At 38.2% G+C, this 12,506-nt stretch overlaps 1 protein-coding gene across 4 annotated transcripts in view; it reads left to right on the forward strand.

Moving 5' to 3' along the window:
- gramd1bb (GRAM domain containing 1Bb) overlaps window positions 1-9,955 on the forward strand; it is an 81,974-nt gene extending 72,019 nt beyond the window's left edge. For 2 of the 4 annotated variants that reach the window (XM_056765729.1, XM_056765730.1), the window contains 15 exons: window positions 823-926; window positions 1,116-1,211; window positions 1,289-1,369; window positions 2,032-2,147; window positions 2,236-2,407; window positions 2,488-2,677; window positions 3,356-3,499; window positions 4,317-4,435; window positions 4,833-4,975; window positions 5,079-5,182; window positions 5,389-5,589; window positions 5,685-5,775; window positions 7,196-7,303; window positions 7,421-7,541; window positions 7,619-9,955. In XM_056765729.1, coding sequence (XP_056621707.1) covers window positions 823-926; window positions 1,116-1,211; window positions 1,289-1,369; window positions 2,032-2,147; window positions 2,236-2,407; window positions 2,488-2,677; window positions 3,356-3,499; window positions 4,317-4,435; window positions 4,833-4,975; window positions 5,079-5,182; window positions 5,389-5,589; window positions 5,685-5,775; window positions 7,196-7,303; window positions 7,421-7,541; window positions 7,619-7,708 — 1,880 coding nt within the window. In that variant the 3' untranslated portion in view covers window positions 7,709-9,955. Of the gene's footprint in view, window positions 1-822; window positions 927-1,115; window positions 1,212-1,288; window positions 1,370-2,031; window positions 2,148-2,235; window positions 2,408-2,487; window positions 2,678-3,355; window positions 3,500-4,316; window positions 4,436-4,832; window positions 4,976-5,078; window positions 5,183-5,388; window positions 5,590-5,684; window positions 5,776-6,233; window positions 6,246-7,195; window positions 7,304-7,417; window positions 7,542-7,618 lie in introns of all 4 variants that reach the window. The other 2 variants (XM_056765727.1, XM_056765728.1) reach the window with 2 other exon arrangements.
- The last annotated feature ends 2,551 nt before the right edge of the window (window positions 9,956-12,506 follow it).

Here is a 12,506-nt window from a genome sequence, read left to right on the forward strand (position 1 = left end):
ACTATCTGAAGGCTCCATGAATCACGTGACGCTCCAGCGTTTTGGCAGAACTCTCTCTCTTAATGGACAGCCTACACACCAAAAAGTTGCAAAAATGAAAGGTTTGTTATGAAATTTCTGATATTTTCTTACTCCGCGGCATATTCCGCTGTGGAAAAATAAGAGACCATTTAAAAATTATTTTCTGTTTTTCAAAATGCACTATTTTTAGGTACGTGTTTTTGTAAAATAATCTGTGAACTATTAACAATATTTCTCCCAAAATTCAAATTAAATTTATGAAAACTGGAGAAACGGGTCAAAATATCAGAACAGACGCTCTGTATTTTGTCAGACATCAAATGATGCAAAGAAAAAAAGTTAATATTCACTTTTAAGCAACACAACAGTTATATCTCTACATTTATTTAGGAAAAGTAAAAAAAAAAGAGATAAAATGGATTTTTATCATAGTGTACATGTATCTTGCCATGCTATCAAGTCTTTCACATTGCTGTTATATGACTTTTCTGTCACTCCTCGGGTTTGATTTTGTTGAAATTCAACAGACACTGAACTGGAATGACCACAATACATCTAGAATGCTGACTGTTGAAATTTTCTATTGTCTTTAAAATGTATTCTCTAGCTGTATCTCACAGTCCTGTTGTGCCAATGAAGTGAGACCCTTGACCTCTGTTGTGTATATCTACAGATAGGAAAGTCAACAGTGTTACTTGTTTTGCATAATGATGGGCTTGTTTGACTTGATCTATAAGGGTTGTAACCTAGTGACTGATGGATTGTGAATAATGTCTTTTGACCTTGTCCTCTCATTGGCAGACTACTCGTGCGCTCTTCAGCGGGACATTCTCTTGCAGGGCCGTCTCTACCTCTCCGAAAACTGGATCTGTTTTTACAGCAACATCTTTCGCTGGGAGACGCTGGTATGTTTTATTACTTAAATCTTGCTTTGTTGTATTTATGTTTGACCTTTTTCAGAAGGATATACCGTACGTTATTTTGTGTGTTCACTGGGAATCAAACCCATCACGGTGGTGCTTCGCTATATCAGTTGAGCTCTGTGACATTAAGAAGCGGGCTGTGTTTTGATGACGTTGTGTACATGTGTGCAGCTCACAGTGCGGCTGAAAGACATCTGCTCCATGACGAAAGAGAAAACAGCGCGTCTCATTCCTAATGCCATTCAGGTGTGCACAGACACTGAGAAGGTGAGAGACCTCACACACCACAGACAGTCTCCATTAAACAACACCTGTTACCTGTTCTCTTTTATTCTTCTCTTTAGCACTTTTTCACATCGTTTGGTGCGAGGGACAGAACGTACATGATGATGTTCAGACTCTGGCAGAATGCACTGCTGGATAAGGTATCAGTGGTTTGTAATGGATATAACTACATTTTGTACTGTGATCATGCATCCTTTAATGTTCCTGGAGCAAATTATTTCAAGTGATCTTGAAACCATAAGCCGTAAGCCCACCCGTGTGATCAATGGACTATAAATGCTGGTCCAAGAACACGTAGGGCCCTGTGCTAAATCATAATAAGCGACGTCAGATGTAGCGTATTGAGTATCTCATCTAATATAAATATTAAAGTGATAGTTCACCTTAAAATCAGTGTTTTCTCACACTCAGATTGTTCCAAGCCTGTATAAATGTCTTTGTTATGTTAAACACAAAGGAAGATATTTAGTGGAATGTCAGTAACCAAACAGATCTCATCCCTCGTTGACTCCCATGGTATTTATTTTCCCTACTATGGCAGTAAAAAGATCTGTTTGTTTACTGACATTCTTCCAAATATCTTCTTTTGTGTTTAGCAGAAGAAAGACATTTATACTGAATTGGAACAATCTGGGGGTGAGTTAATGATGACAGAATTTTCATTTATGGGTGAACTGTCCCTTTAAGTTACATTTACAATAGATTTACAATTTTGGCAGACGTTTTTATCCAAAGCATGTGGGGTATAGTTTTTTAGTTCATGCATTCCTAGCACCGTGCTCTTTGTTCTGTCTGTCCGAAGCCGCTCTGCCCTAAAGAGCTCTGGCACTTTGTACATCAATGCTATGGCAATGAGCTGGGACTCACCAGTGACGATGAAGACTACGTACCCCCTGATGATGATTTCAACACCATGGGGTGAGACACACTGGACACATACAGTATGTATGTGCATTCGTAGGGAATAAGCTCCTAAAGCCTAACATTGTGTGTGTGTGTGGTTCAGGTACTGTGAGGAGATCCCAGCCGAAGAGAATGAGGTCATCATTGATAACTCATCTAAGAGCATCGGTGAGAACAAACTGGACAACAGTTCACCTTCTTCACACAAGAGATCCATCACCCACTCCACCATCACCTCCACCACACCTCCTAGCAGCACTGACTCACCATTGTCTGTGAGTATACACAACATTACGCTCATACACGAGCTAGCATTGAGCAACAGATTTTAAAAGTGCGCCCCTGTTGGCCACAGTTTGACATTGGAGCCGAGGAGTACACGGACTGCCTACCTGACAGCGATCTGCTGCCTCTTCGTCTGCTGGCTGATGAGAGGGACTCTGAGCCGGCTAGCCCTCTGGCTCCAGCGCCCTCGCCTTCCCTCGACTTCAATGACAATGAGGATATACCCACCGACCTTAGTGATTCTTCAGTGACGGATGAAGGTTTGCTCTGTCAATATGTCATATGTTTTAATTATATCTTTAATCATATTTATAAAAGATGACATTTTTATGATAAGAAAAATCGACACATTGTGTAAGGCAGTGGTTCTCAAACTTTTTCATTTTAAGGCCCCCTTTGTGTAGAGTGAACGGCTTTGCTGCCCCCAAAATAAAGGCTTATAATCTTAACCTTAAAATTGATTTAAATCAATAACATATTTAGTTATACGATGCTGAAACATCAATTCTTTTGGTTGGTCGGCTTGTTTTTCTGTTGTTTAATTGCATAAAATGTATGCTTAATTTCTGTATTTCATAAAATGTCACAAAATCTGTGGTCCCCTGGATCCATTTTAGGGTCCCGGGACCCCCAGTTTGAGAACCACTGGTGTAAAGACATGTGTAAAATGAAAATGCTATATTTATGTGCATATTATTTATACATTATCAAAAAATATAATGTTTTCATTGAAAGCAACAGAAAGCAATATCAATATTTGTTTATCATTTAGTTATTAAATACATGTTAATAGTCAGAAACATCATCGGGTCTCTCTGTTTCTTACACATTTGATTGGGCACAATTTGACTGTTTACACATAATGTAAACCGGATTATTATCTTACTTTATTACTGTATAAAATCATTTTTGTATGTGTTTGTATGTGTACTCTTCAGATGAAGTTCAAGCTTTCCATGAAGATCTGAATGGCCGCCAGTACATTAATGAAGTGTATAAATTCAGTGTTGATAAACTGTATGATATTCTCTTCACTGAGTCCCAGTTCATGACTGACTTTATGGAACAGAGGAGATTCACAGGTGAGAGAAACTTTCAAAACATTTTATTAGTTCCATTATCTTCTTTACGATTATCATTAGCTGTAGATTGAAAAATTAGACCGCAATAATAATCCATTTCCAATATAAAAAATTATGATAGTCAAACAATTAACCCTTACCCTATAATTATAAATTATTTATAATTTAAACTATTGGTCAATTTAAATAACTACATGTAAATATTTCTTAATTATGTATACATGTATGTGAATGTGTTTATAAATACAAAATGAATATGCACAGTGCACAGACATTATGTAAACACAACCTTGATTTTTGATGCGATTAATCGTGATCGTTTGTCAGCACTACATAATGTTTTATCAACAAGGTTTGGTTGGAGCATAGCATGTGCAGATAATTAAGTCGGCTGGCTTTTGATAAAATATCACAGTAATCATCCTTTCAGCCCAGTAAATAGTCAAGACCTCTCCCGGGTCAAGGGGCGGGTGCTTCAAGTTCGGGGAGAATCACTGAGCTCTGAGCCCTCACCCCCAGGACAGCACCCCAAATACGCATACTATCCAATTTATTATCTGTGGGGCAAACTTGTGAAAAAACATTTAAATACAAACATGAAGTACTTATGAATAAGAAAAAAGCAAATTTTAATACAGTTTTTTTTTTTTTTTTTTATAATTTTTATCAAATGATTGTAAGAAAATAAATAGGGTATAATTATAGATATAATTAATGGGATGGGTTGTGGAATATAAAATATAATGATAATGATGACAGATTTTATTGTTTTTTTAGTATTTTAAGTCTATTCTTACAGTCACATACTTATCCACAGATGTTGTGCATCACCCCTGGAAGAAGGAGGAGGCAGGAGACCAGACGAGGGAGATCATGTACACCATCTCCCTGTCCAACCCACTGGCCCCTAAAACAGCTACTGTCACTGAAACTCAGGTGAAATCATTATTTAATTTTTTAGATCTTTCTCGGTCTTTGTATGGCTTTATTGACAGGATGCTAGAGACAGGATGACAGGAAACTTGTGGGAGAAAGAAGGGGACAGGAGTAGAGAAATTGGGTCACCCAAAGCATCCATGCTAAAAATAATAGAAACCCATTACAAAAATTCTAATGATTTCCATTAAAATACCATTATGAACTATTAGCTTTGTTTCCAATAAAACCATTAAAAAAATCATTTGTAATGTTATTTGTACATTATTTCACTATGATTCATTGGCCAGATAAAACCCCACCAATAGAATCCATCTCATACCCGAAAGCACCATTATAGTTTCCATTAAAACAGTACCATAGTGTGTGTTCAAAATGTAATTTCTTTCTGATTTAGACTCTGTATAAGGCCAGTCAAGAGAGCGAGTGTTACATCATCGACGCAGAGGTCATAACTCACGATGTGCCGTATCATGACTACTTCTACACCATGAACCGCTACATGCTAACCCGCGTGGCCAAGAACAAGTGTCGGCTGAGGTAATGAGGAACAAGACGATACCATACTTCAGCTTTTGTGCTTTAATGCATAACACGTTACACAAGTGTTAATGGACTGTGATTTGATTCGTGTGGTCTTCAGGGTTTCAACAGAACTTAAATACAAAAAACAACCTTGGGGTTTGGTGAAGAGTTTCATTGAGAAGAACTTTTGGAGTGGGCTGAATCAGAACTTTAAAAGCCTCGGTAGGACATCATCAGAACATCTTAAGTTTAGCTCCACCCATAGCCACGTTGAGCAGTTAAATTTTAACACTGATGTTGGGTCACACCCACAACCTTTCCAAGCTCCACCCATAATTGTATTAGGCTCCACCCCTTTACTCTTTTGGTCATTTCGGACGTAAAAATGTTCAATACCATGTTAAATCAAAATGCTGTTGTTTTGTCAGAGGTGGAGTTGGCAAAGATGGAGGATGCTCAGATAGAGTCCCAAAGGCCGTCTCCTAGAGCTAAAGCGTTGAAAAACTCCATCCTGAGGAGAAGAAATAGACCCCTAACACATCTCCGGTCGGCCCTTCTAGATGAGACCCTCAGCCCTGTTACCACACCAACAGATGAAGACGTCGTCCAACGCATCAAACATGTGGCAGGTCTGTTTATGCACACATCCAAACACACACAATAAAATCTCACAGCCCCCGAGGGCATTTTCACTGGGTTTGATTTGCATTCGCTCTGGCCACAGGTTCCACCCAGACAAAACACATTCCTGAGCACAAGTCAGGGGGTGGGGTCTTCTGCAACCTCTCCAAACCGTTACTCATCATCAGCTTTGTGTGAGTACCAAACATCTCCCTCTTTTTTTTTTTTTTACAGTACCTAGTACTAAAACTGCAATAACGTAACTTAATAGTTCACCCAAAAATGAAAATTCTGTCATTATTTACTCATCCTCTTGTCGTTTCAAACCTGTATGACTTACTGTAAGAAAAATATATATATTTTGAAGAACGCTGGTAACCGAACCATGGTGGTACCCATTGACTCCCATTGGTTTTGTATCCATACAATAGAAAGTCAATAGAAACTGCCGTTGGTCAGTTATCAACATTCTTAAAAATACCTTATTTTGTGTTCTGCAGAAGAAAGACAGTCATACAGGTTTGAAATGACAAGATGAGAACAGAAATTTCATTTTTCGGTGAAAAAAATGTACTTTTATCTTTGTTTTCATATTTTTCACTTGGCTGTTAACTCTGATTTTGTTTCTTTTGTCTTCTCCGGCTGTCCTTAGGATCTGTGTAAGGTACATTGCTTAACTAAAATCAAATATTGATCCCACAATATCCCATTCCTAACATTCCATTTTAGTAGCGTTCAGTAGTCTCTCTCTCTCTCTGTCACATCACCTTCCTGTCATTACCTCTATTCTAAAACCCAATGAACTAGCCAGACACCATCATAGGCGTTGTGTACTTTTATCACACAATTATAATAGAGAAGACAATCCAAGAATGCAATGTGACAAATCAGTAAATGTACTGTAAAGTAATGATTAAGAACCTATCATGCTAGGTTCACACCAAACGCAAACAATCTCTTTATCACGTTCTTTATTATTCCTGGAAAAATTTCATTATTTTCGAGTGAGTGACGCGTTCTGACAAATATTTTCAACCTTCGCGGAAGACAAGATTGATGTGCGTTCACGGCACTCGCGCCACTGGATTCGTGTCGTTCGCAGCGGCCGCCACAAGTTCGTGTCTATACGTGTCTTGCAGTGACTTTGTATGTAAATTACTCGCGCAAAACGAATAATTAACGTTTGGTGTGAACCCAGTGTAAGATTAAAATAGTCATGCGATTAAAAACTGACGCATACAGATTTCGTTGAAAGATTGCGATACAGTGAGATTGTGTCGGCTTCTTAGACATTAGTAACCAAACAACATTGGCCCCCATTGACTTAAATGCACGGACACGGAGACATTTTCTCAAAATATATTCTACTAGAATAGATTACATCTTTTTTATTTTTGTGTGAACTGTCCCTTTAAGGGAGTTGAAGCCTGTGTTGAGTTTTTAAAATCAGTGATTATTAGCGTTTACCCGTTCCATATGTTGTCCTGTCTAACATGAGATAAGTCCCATATCACAACCTCATCAACCCATGACATCACTCAGTCACTGAATTATTGAGTTATTTTCTCTGTCTGTGTTCAGTTGTGTCATGCGTTTGTTGTTTGTTGTCTGCAGTCTCTTACTGCTGGTGTTTCTGAATATCATGCTGTTCTATAAACTCTGGATGCTGGAGTATTCTGCTCAGAGCCTCACCAGCTGGCAGGGCTTATGCTTACATGACAGGTACAACACATTGACTTTTTATCACATGTTCTCTTTAAGCAGTAATATTTAGACATGTATTTATATTTTGTTTATAATGATCTGTGTGTTCATTTGTGCATGTGTGCGTTTTAGCAGTAAACTACCGCAGACTCAGGTGGAATGGGCTCAGCTCCTGGAGTCCCAGCAGCGTTATCACGACGCAGAGCTGCAGAAATGGAAAGAGATCATCAAATCATCAGTACTGTTACTGGATCAGGTAAACAAAACACACACAAACACGGATGTGATATAAATATGGTGAGAGTTTGTGAACGTATGTATGTCTTCATTCAGATGAAAGACTCCTTGCTGAGTCTTCAGAAGGGTGTGGGACTGCGGGACTACAGCTCTGATACAGAAGAGAAGAGGAGTCGGTATTACTGACAATTACTCTCCCGGCCACCGGGGCGCGCTGTGCAATGTAGAGCCACATATGTGAGTCTGTGTCTACAAATGTGCGTAGTAGTCAACGACAGGCAAAAAAACAAAGGGCCCGTATGTACGTGAATGACTATGCATACCAAACAAAAGAAACACTTGACGGAGACAAGAGAAAGAGTCCATTTACTGCCATCGACCGTTCAAAACGGACATTCAACGGACCTCTGTACCTGTGGAGTTGTGGGAAGGAATGGTTTTTCATTCAGATTCTCATTCTGAGGATGTGTAACGTGTGATGTGGTCAGAGGAACAGAATGAAATGGATATTTAAAAAAATGAGGAGCATGCTCTTGAAATGTAAACCCCCTTAGTGCACTCCCTTATTATGAAGTGGTTTTAATTTCATTGTTTTTTACAAAGAACGAGGAAAAGAAAACATTGTATTTTAGGGCTTGAATCTCCTGGTTTGACAAGCCGCAGTGTCCCTTTTTCACAGCGTGCGAGATTATGAGGACATTATAACATCTAGCTCAATGATGGTGTATCAAGGCTGGTTTCCTTGATAATGTTGAGCTAGAAGGTCTCATGTCGCAATTCACAAAAGATCAAGTTTTCTAATATTGGTATAGGCAGACCAACATCGAAAACTATTTTGGCTGTAAGAGAAATTAGGCGGATACCTGCCTCAAAATCCATGCAGAAAATGTGAAACACAAAATGTGACGTCTTGACTCTAAAAGTGCGCTTACAACATTTGCAAAAAAGGCCACTGACGTAACCACGAACCTTTGGTTTATGGTTAAATGCACATTATTTAGTGCTGTGACAGAATTGCACTATGACAGGCCAGTAAATGTAAAAAGGGACACCGCAGCCAGGAGTCGGATGAATTTACTAAACTGTGAGATCTTCTGATTTGAAGATGTAGAAAATTCTATGAATATGTTTCAAATATACTTTATTCAAAATGTAATATATATTTCAATAGAGAGAGAGAGATCATTGCAGATATTTATTGTTAATTTATGTACATAGGACACTTATCAAAGCTCTAGACAGGCTAAAGAGGTTATATTGATTAAACTGCGTTTTCTTCATCAACACGCACAAGCACGTTTGACACGTGACTGTGTGCATGCGCACGCATGCGTGTGCGTATTGTAAGCATATACACAAGTGATGTCTATTTTGGTGAATGTATGTGTACAAGTGTGTTCGTGAAAAGTTTTAAATCATTCCACTTTGTACGTCTTGTGTCTTCCTACTGGCACACGAAGCCAAACTGCCTTTTCTTCTTGCCCGGTAGCTCAGTCCATCGGGCGTCTGTTTACACATCTGCCTGGCTTCAGAAAGCTGAGCGGTCAAAATTTGGCGGATTTGTTTTGAACATCTTAAGCTCACACACGTTTCCTGCGGTGGCACCCTTTTTTCTTTGAGGTGAGCGACGTTGCACTGCAGGAAACAGCACATGAAAGCCCATTTCTGTCATCTGTTAAACCTAATCTAGGGAGAGCGACGTTAGAGATGAGACGTGGTGATTATACTCTATGTTTTTTCTTTTTTTATAGAGCCAAAGTGCTCTAGCCTAAACCAAATATAGTATTTATAGAAGGTAAAATTATTTATATATGAAATGCAATTGTTCCCTTTTTATGCAGATTGGGGTCAATGTAAGTAAGACGTGAAGAGAGGCGGCACTTTATGTCCGAACATTTTACGACAAAAAGCCTAATATGAGTATGTTTACTGGCACATTGCCGGTCGGACATGATATTACACTCCAGCTAAAGTATGCTGTTGTATTGATGAATGTATGTGAGAAAGGTATTTTGTCATGAATTATAAATCACTTGAGAATCAGGATCTTTAGTGTTTCTTTCTTCACTCTTCAGTGAAGCAGGTATTTTATTCCAGAGCTGACATTTCTTGCAGTTGAGCTACTGAGATACAGGTCTGACTTTCTCTCGCTTGATCCATCTCTGTATTAATATCTTCTCATTTATGAATCATAACAGTAGGATAAGTTGACCGTTTTTTTTGCATTAGATTGCGTATTCTGCAACATGGTTTTGATTTTATTTCAGTGTTTAGATGAGGATGTAGATCGACTGCTTGCTAAAGGTTTGGAAATGAAGAATACTACTGTAATTTTAAAAAGCAAATGAAATCACTGTTACAATCATATTCACTGTACTGTGTGTACATGAATACCTCATGTGAAATTATTTTTAATACATTTGTATGATTTTTTGTGGTCCACCTATTATTTTTGCTAGAAAACATTGTATTTACAGATGAAACATGGCTCTGTGACATAATCACAACATGACAGAATTTACTTTCAGTCTGATGATTATTTTGTTTTTTCTTGACATATTTGACCAAAGATTTGACCAAGTTTTGCAACTGAAAACTGTGCTGTCACAGTTAGAGATTTGGCAATCAAAATTCAGCCTCAATGCAGACAAAAGACACATTTTTATTTTCGATGCACTGTCAGATTTCAGTGGATCATAATTCAAATGTAAGTCATTTCTACTGTCCCTGTGCTCTTATTCCATTATTGACACTATATCAAAGCATGGATGTGTTTTGGACAAGCTCACAAATCAACATAACATTTTATTTTCTTGACAGCGTTTTGATTACTTTTATCTGTTCACCAACTTGTGTAGCATTGACTTGTTTTAAGATCTTTTTCTCTAGACCAGGCCGATTGGTACATGAATCCATATGCACTTTCTGTCAATGATGAAATCTGCAGTGTTCACTGACATAGGAAACAGAGCTGTGCTGGGCACAGTTTCACCCTACCTACATCTCTGTCTATTAGAGACTCTGATTCAGTGGCTTTCTGATCTATGTAATGTAGACAGATAAAAAACAATAATAAAAAAACTGAGAAAAAATATTGTGTTGCTTCTTTGATGAATTGTCGTGTGCCTTTAAACCTGGTATTTCCTATTATCATCTACAATGTTTTATCTTTATCTGAAACTACATATCCTGCAGACATACAGATAATTGTATTTAACATTTCGTATCAATCATATATGATATATAATTTGCTTAGTATATATCATATTGTATAATATTTTTTATACCTATGGTTTTGTATGTTGCTCAGTTCATTTTTATGCACTTTTGGGTAGTAAACACAACAAATCCTGTTGTAGGCCTACATTCAGATAAGAATAAACTAATGAAGTAACAGATTTTCATCTGAAAAGTTGAATGTGTGGACTTTTCATAATATGAAGTATTTGTTGGACAGAATAATTGTTTCATACGTTTTTTTTTCATAAAGCTTGTAATACAATGTGAATTCAGGTATGATGTGGGTGGCATTTATATTATAATGCCATCTAGTGGTTCACATCACCAAAATCAGACCTATCATGAAATATCATGACTTTCATAAGTTTAATATTAAGGAACTAGAGCTGAATTTATTGAATTATATTTTTTTAAACGGTTATTTAGAAGTGTATTTACTGTTTACAATATACAATAGACTGTAAAGCCTGTGAAGGGAAAACCACTGAAAATGCACCTATAAACACTTGTCTAATTTTAGCATATATTATTAAAGAAAATATTGAAAAAAAAAAATATGTAATGTATGCGAGTATCTCCGGTCTGAGAGTTATTGGACGGGGCCGCGGCCAGTTAGCAGGTTATGTATTAAATGCTGCGCAGATTGAGCGCATCTACTGACCTCATGAATCAAAATAATATGTAGTCGAATTTCGGCGCATTTCTGACTTACTTCAGCATAACCGTCACTGTGTAAAGTCGCGCTGGTTTCTTTACCTTCAATGCCTTGAAAGGAATGGAGTAGAGCCTCAAGCAACATACAATGGTTTAAGTGCGTTTACTACGGTGGCCGCTAGGTGTCACTTCGCTGCATCAGAAGAAAACACATGCAAACACATGCAAACACAAGCATCTGTTTGGCGACAGATGCCCTGCAAATTTTCGCAACACAAACAAACACAGAAACGCGCTGCAAATACTCTCAACACAAACAAGACTAGTGCAAGACTCTGCGCAGACTAGTATTCTAGTCGACATAGTCAAAGTGGCTGACAACTCCACCAACGAATTTGAACAGTCATATGAAGCATCAGTTTTTGCGGTCCCCCGGAAACACTTCCGTTCTCGTCTGTGCAGCTTGCAGCGCGTTTCTGTGTTTGTTTTTTGTTTTGCATGGCATCTGTCGCCAAACTAATGAAGATGCTTTCTGAATTTGCTTGTGTTTTTTGTGTTTGCATGTGTTTTCTTCTGTTGCAGCGCAGTGACACCTAGCGGCCACCGTAGTTTACACACTATGACAACTGCAATCGTCGCATTTACGGAGAAGACTTGCCGTGTAAAGGGGACCATTCTGGACAACTGTCTGTCATATCACCCGGGGTGTCACTTAGTGTAACTTAGTTGTGTTAATGAGTGCATGCACGGAGTTGACGGCAAACTGCTTCGTGACGTTGTGCACCTTCAGTAAATATTAAGAGTTCATTTTTAAAAACGGATAACATACATTTTCGTAAACCGTGTTATGTAAATGACAGTACAGTAATGCAAGTAAAAAGTTATCAAGCGATGAAATAAGAACAATTGGCAAATAGCACAGTATTATCTCTTGTTTATAACTAAATGAACAGCAGCTACAATAATTATTCTCTCTCTGCCCTCTTCCCCTACCACAGATTATTCTGGCTCAAGTAGGACCACCTGGTGTCATCCTCCTGTGAGATCCTGCGGACTGACTGACCATTGGGACACCCAGAAATCAGCTCCA

The sequence above is a fragment of the Triplophysa dalaica genome, chromosome 14, assembly GCF_015846415.1.
Source record: "Triplophysa dalaica isolate WHDGS20190420 chromosome 14, ASM1584641v1, whole genome shotgun sequence".
Classification (NCBI taxonomy): domain Eukaryota; kingdom Metazoa; phylum Chordata; class Actinopteri; order Cypriniformes; family Nemacheilidae; genus Triplophysa; species Triplophysa dalaica.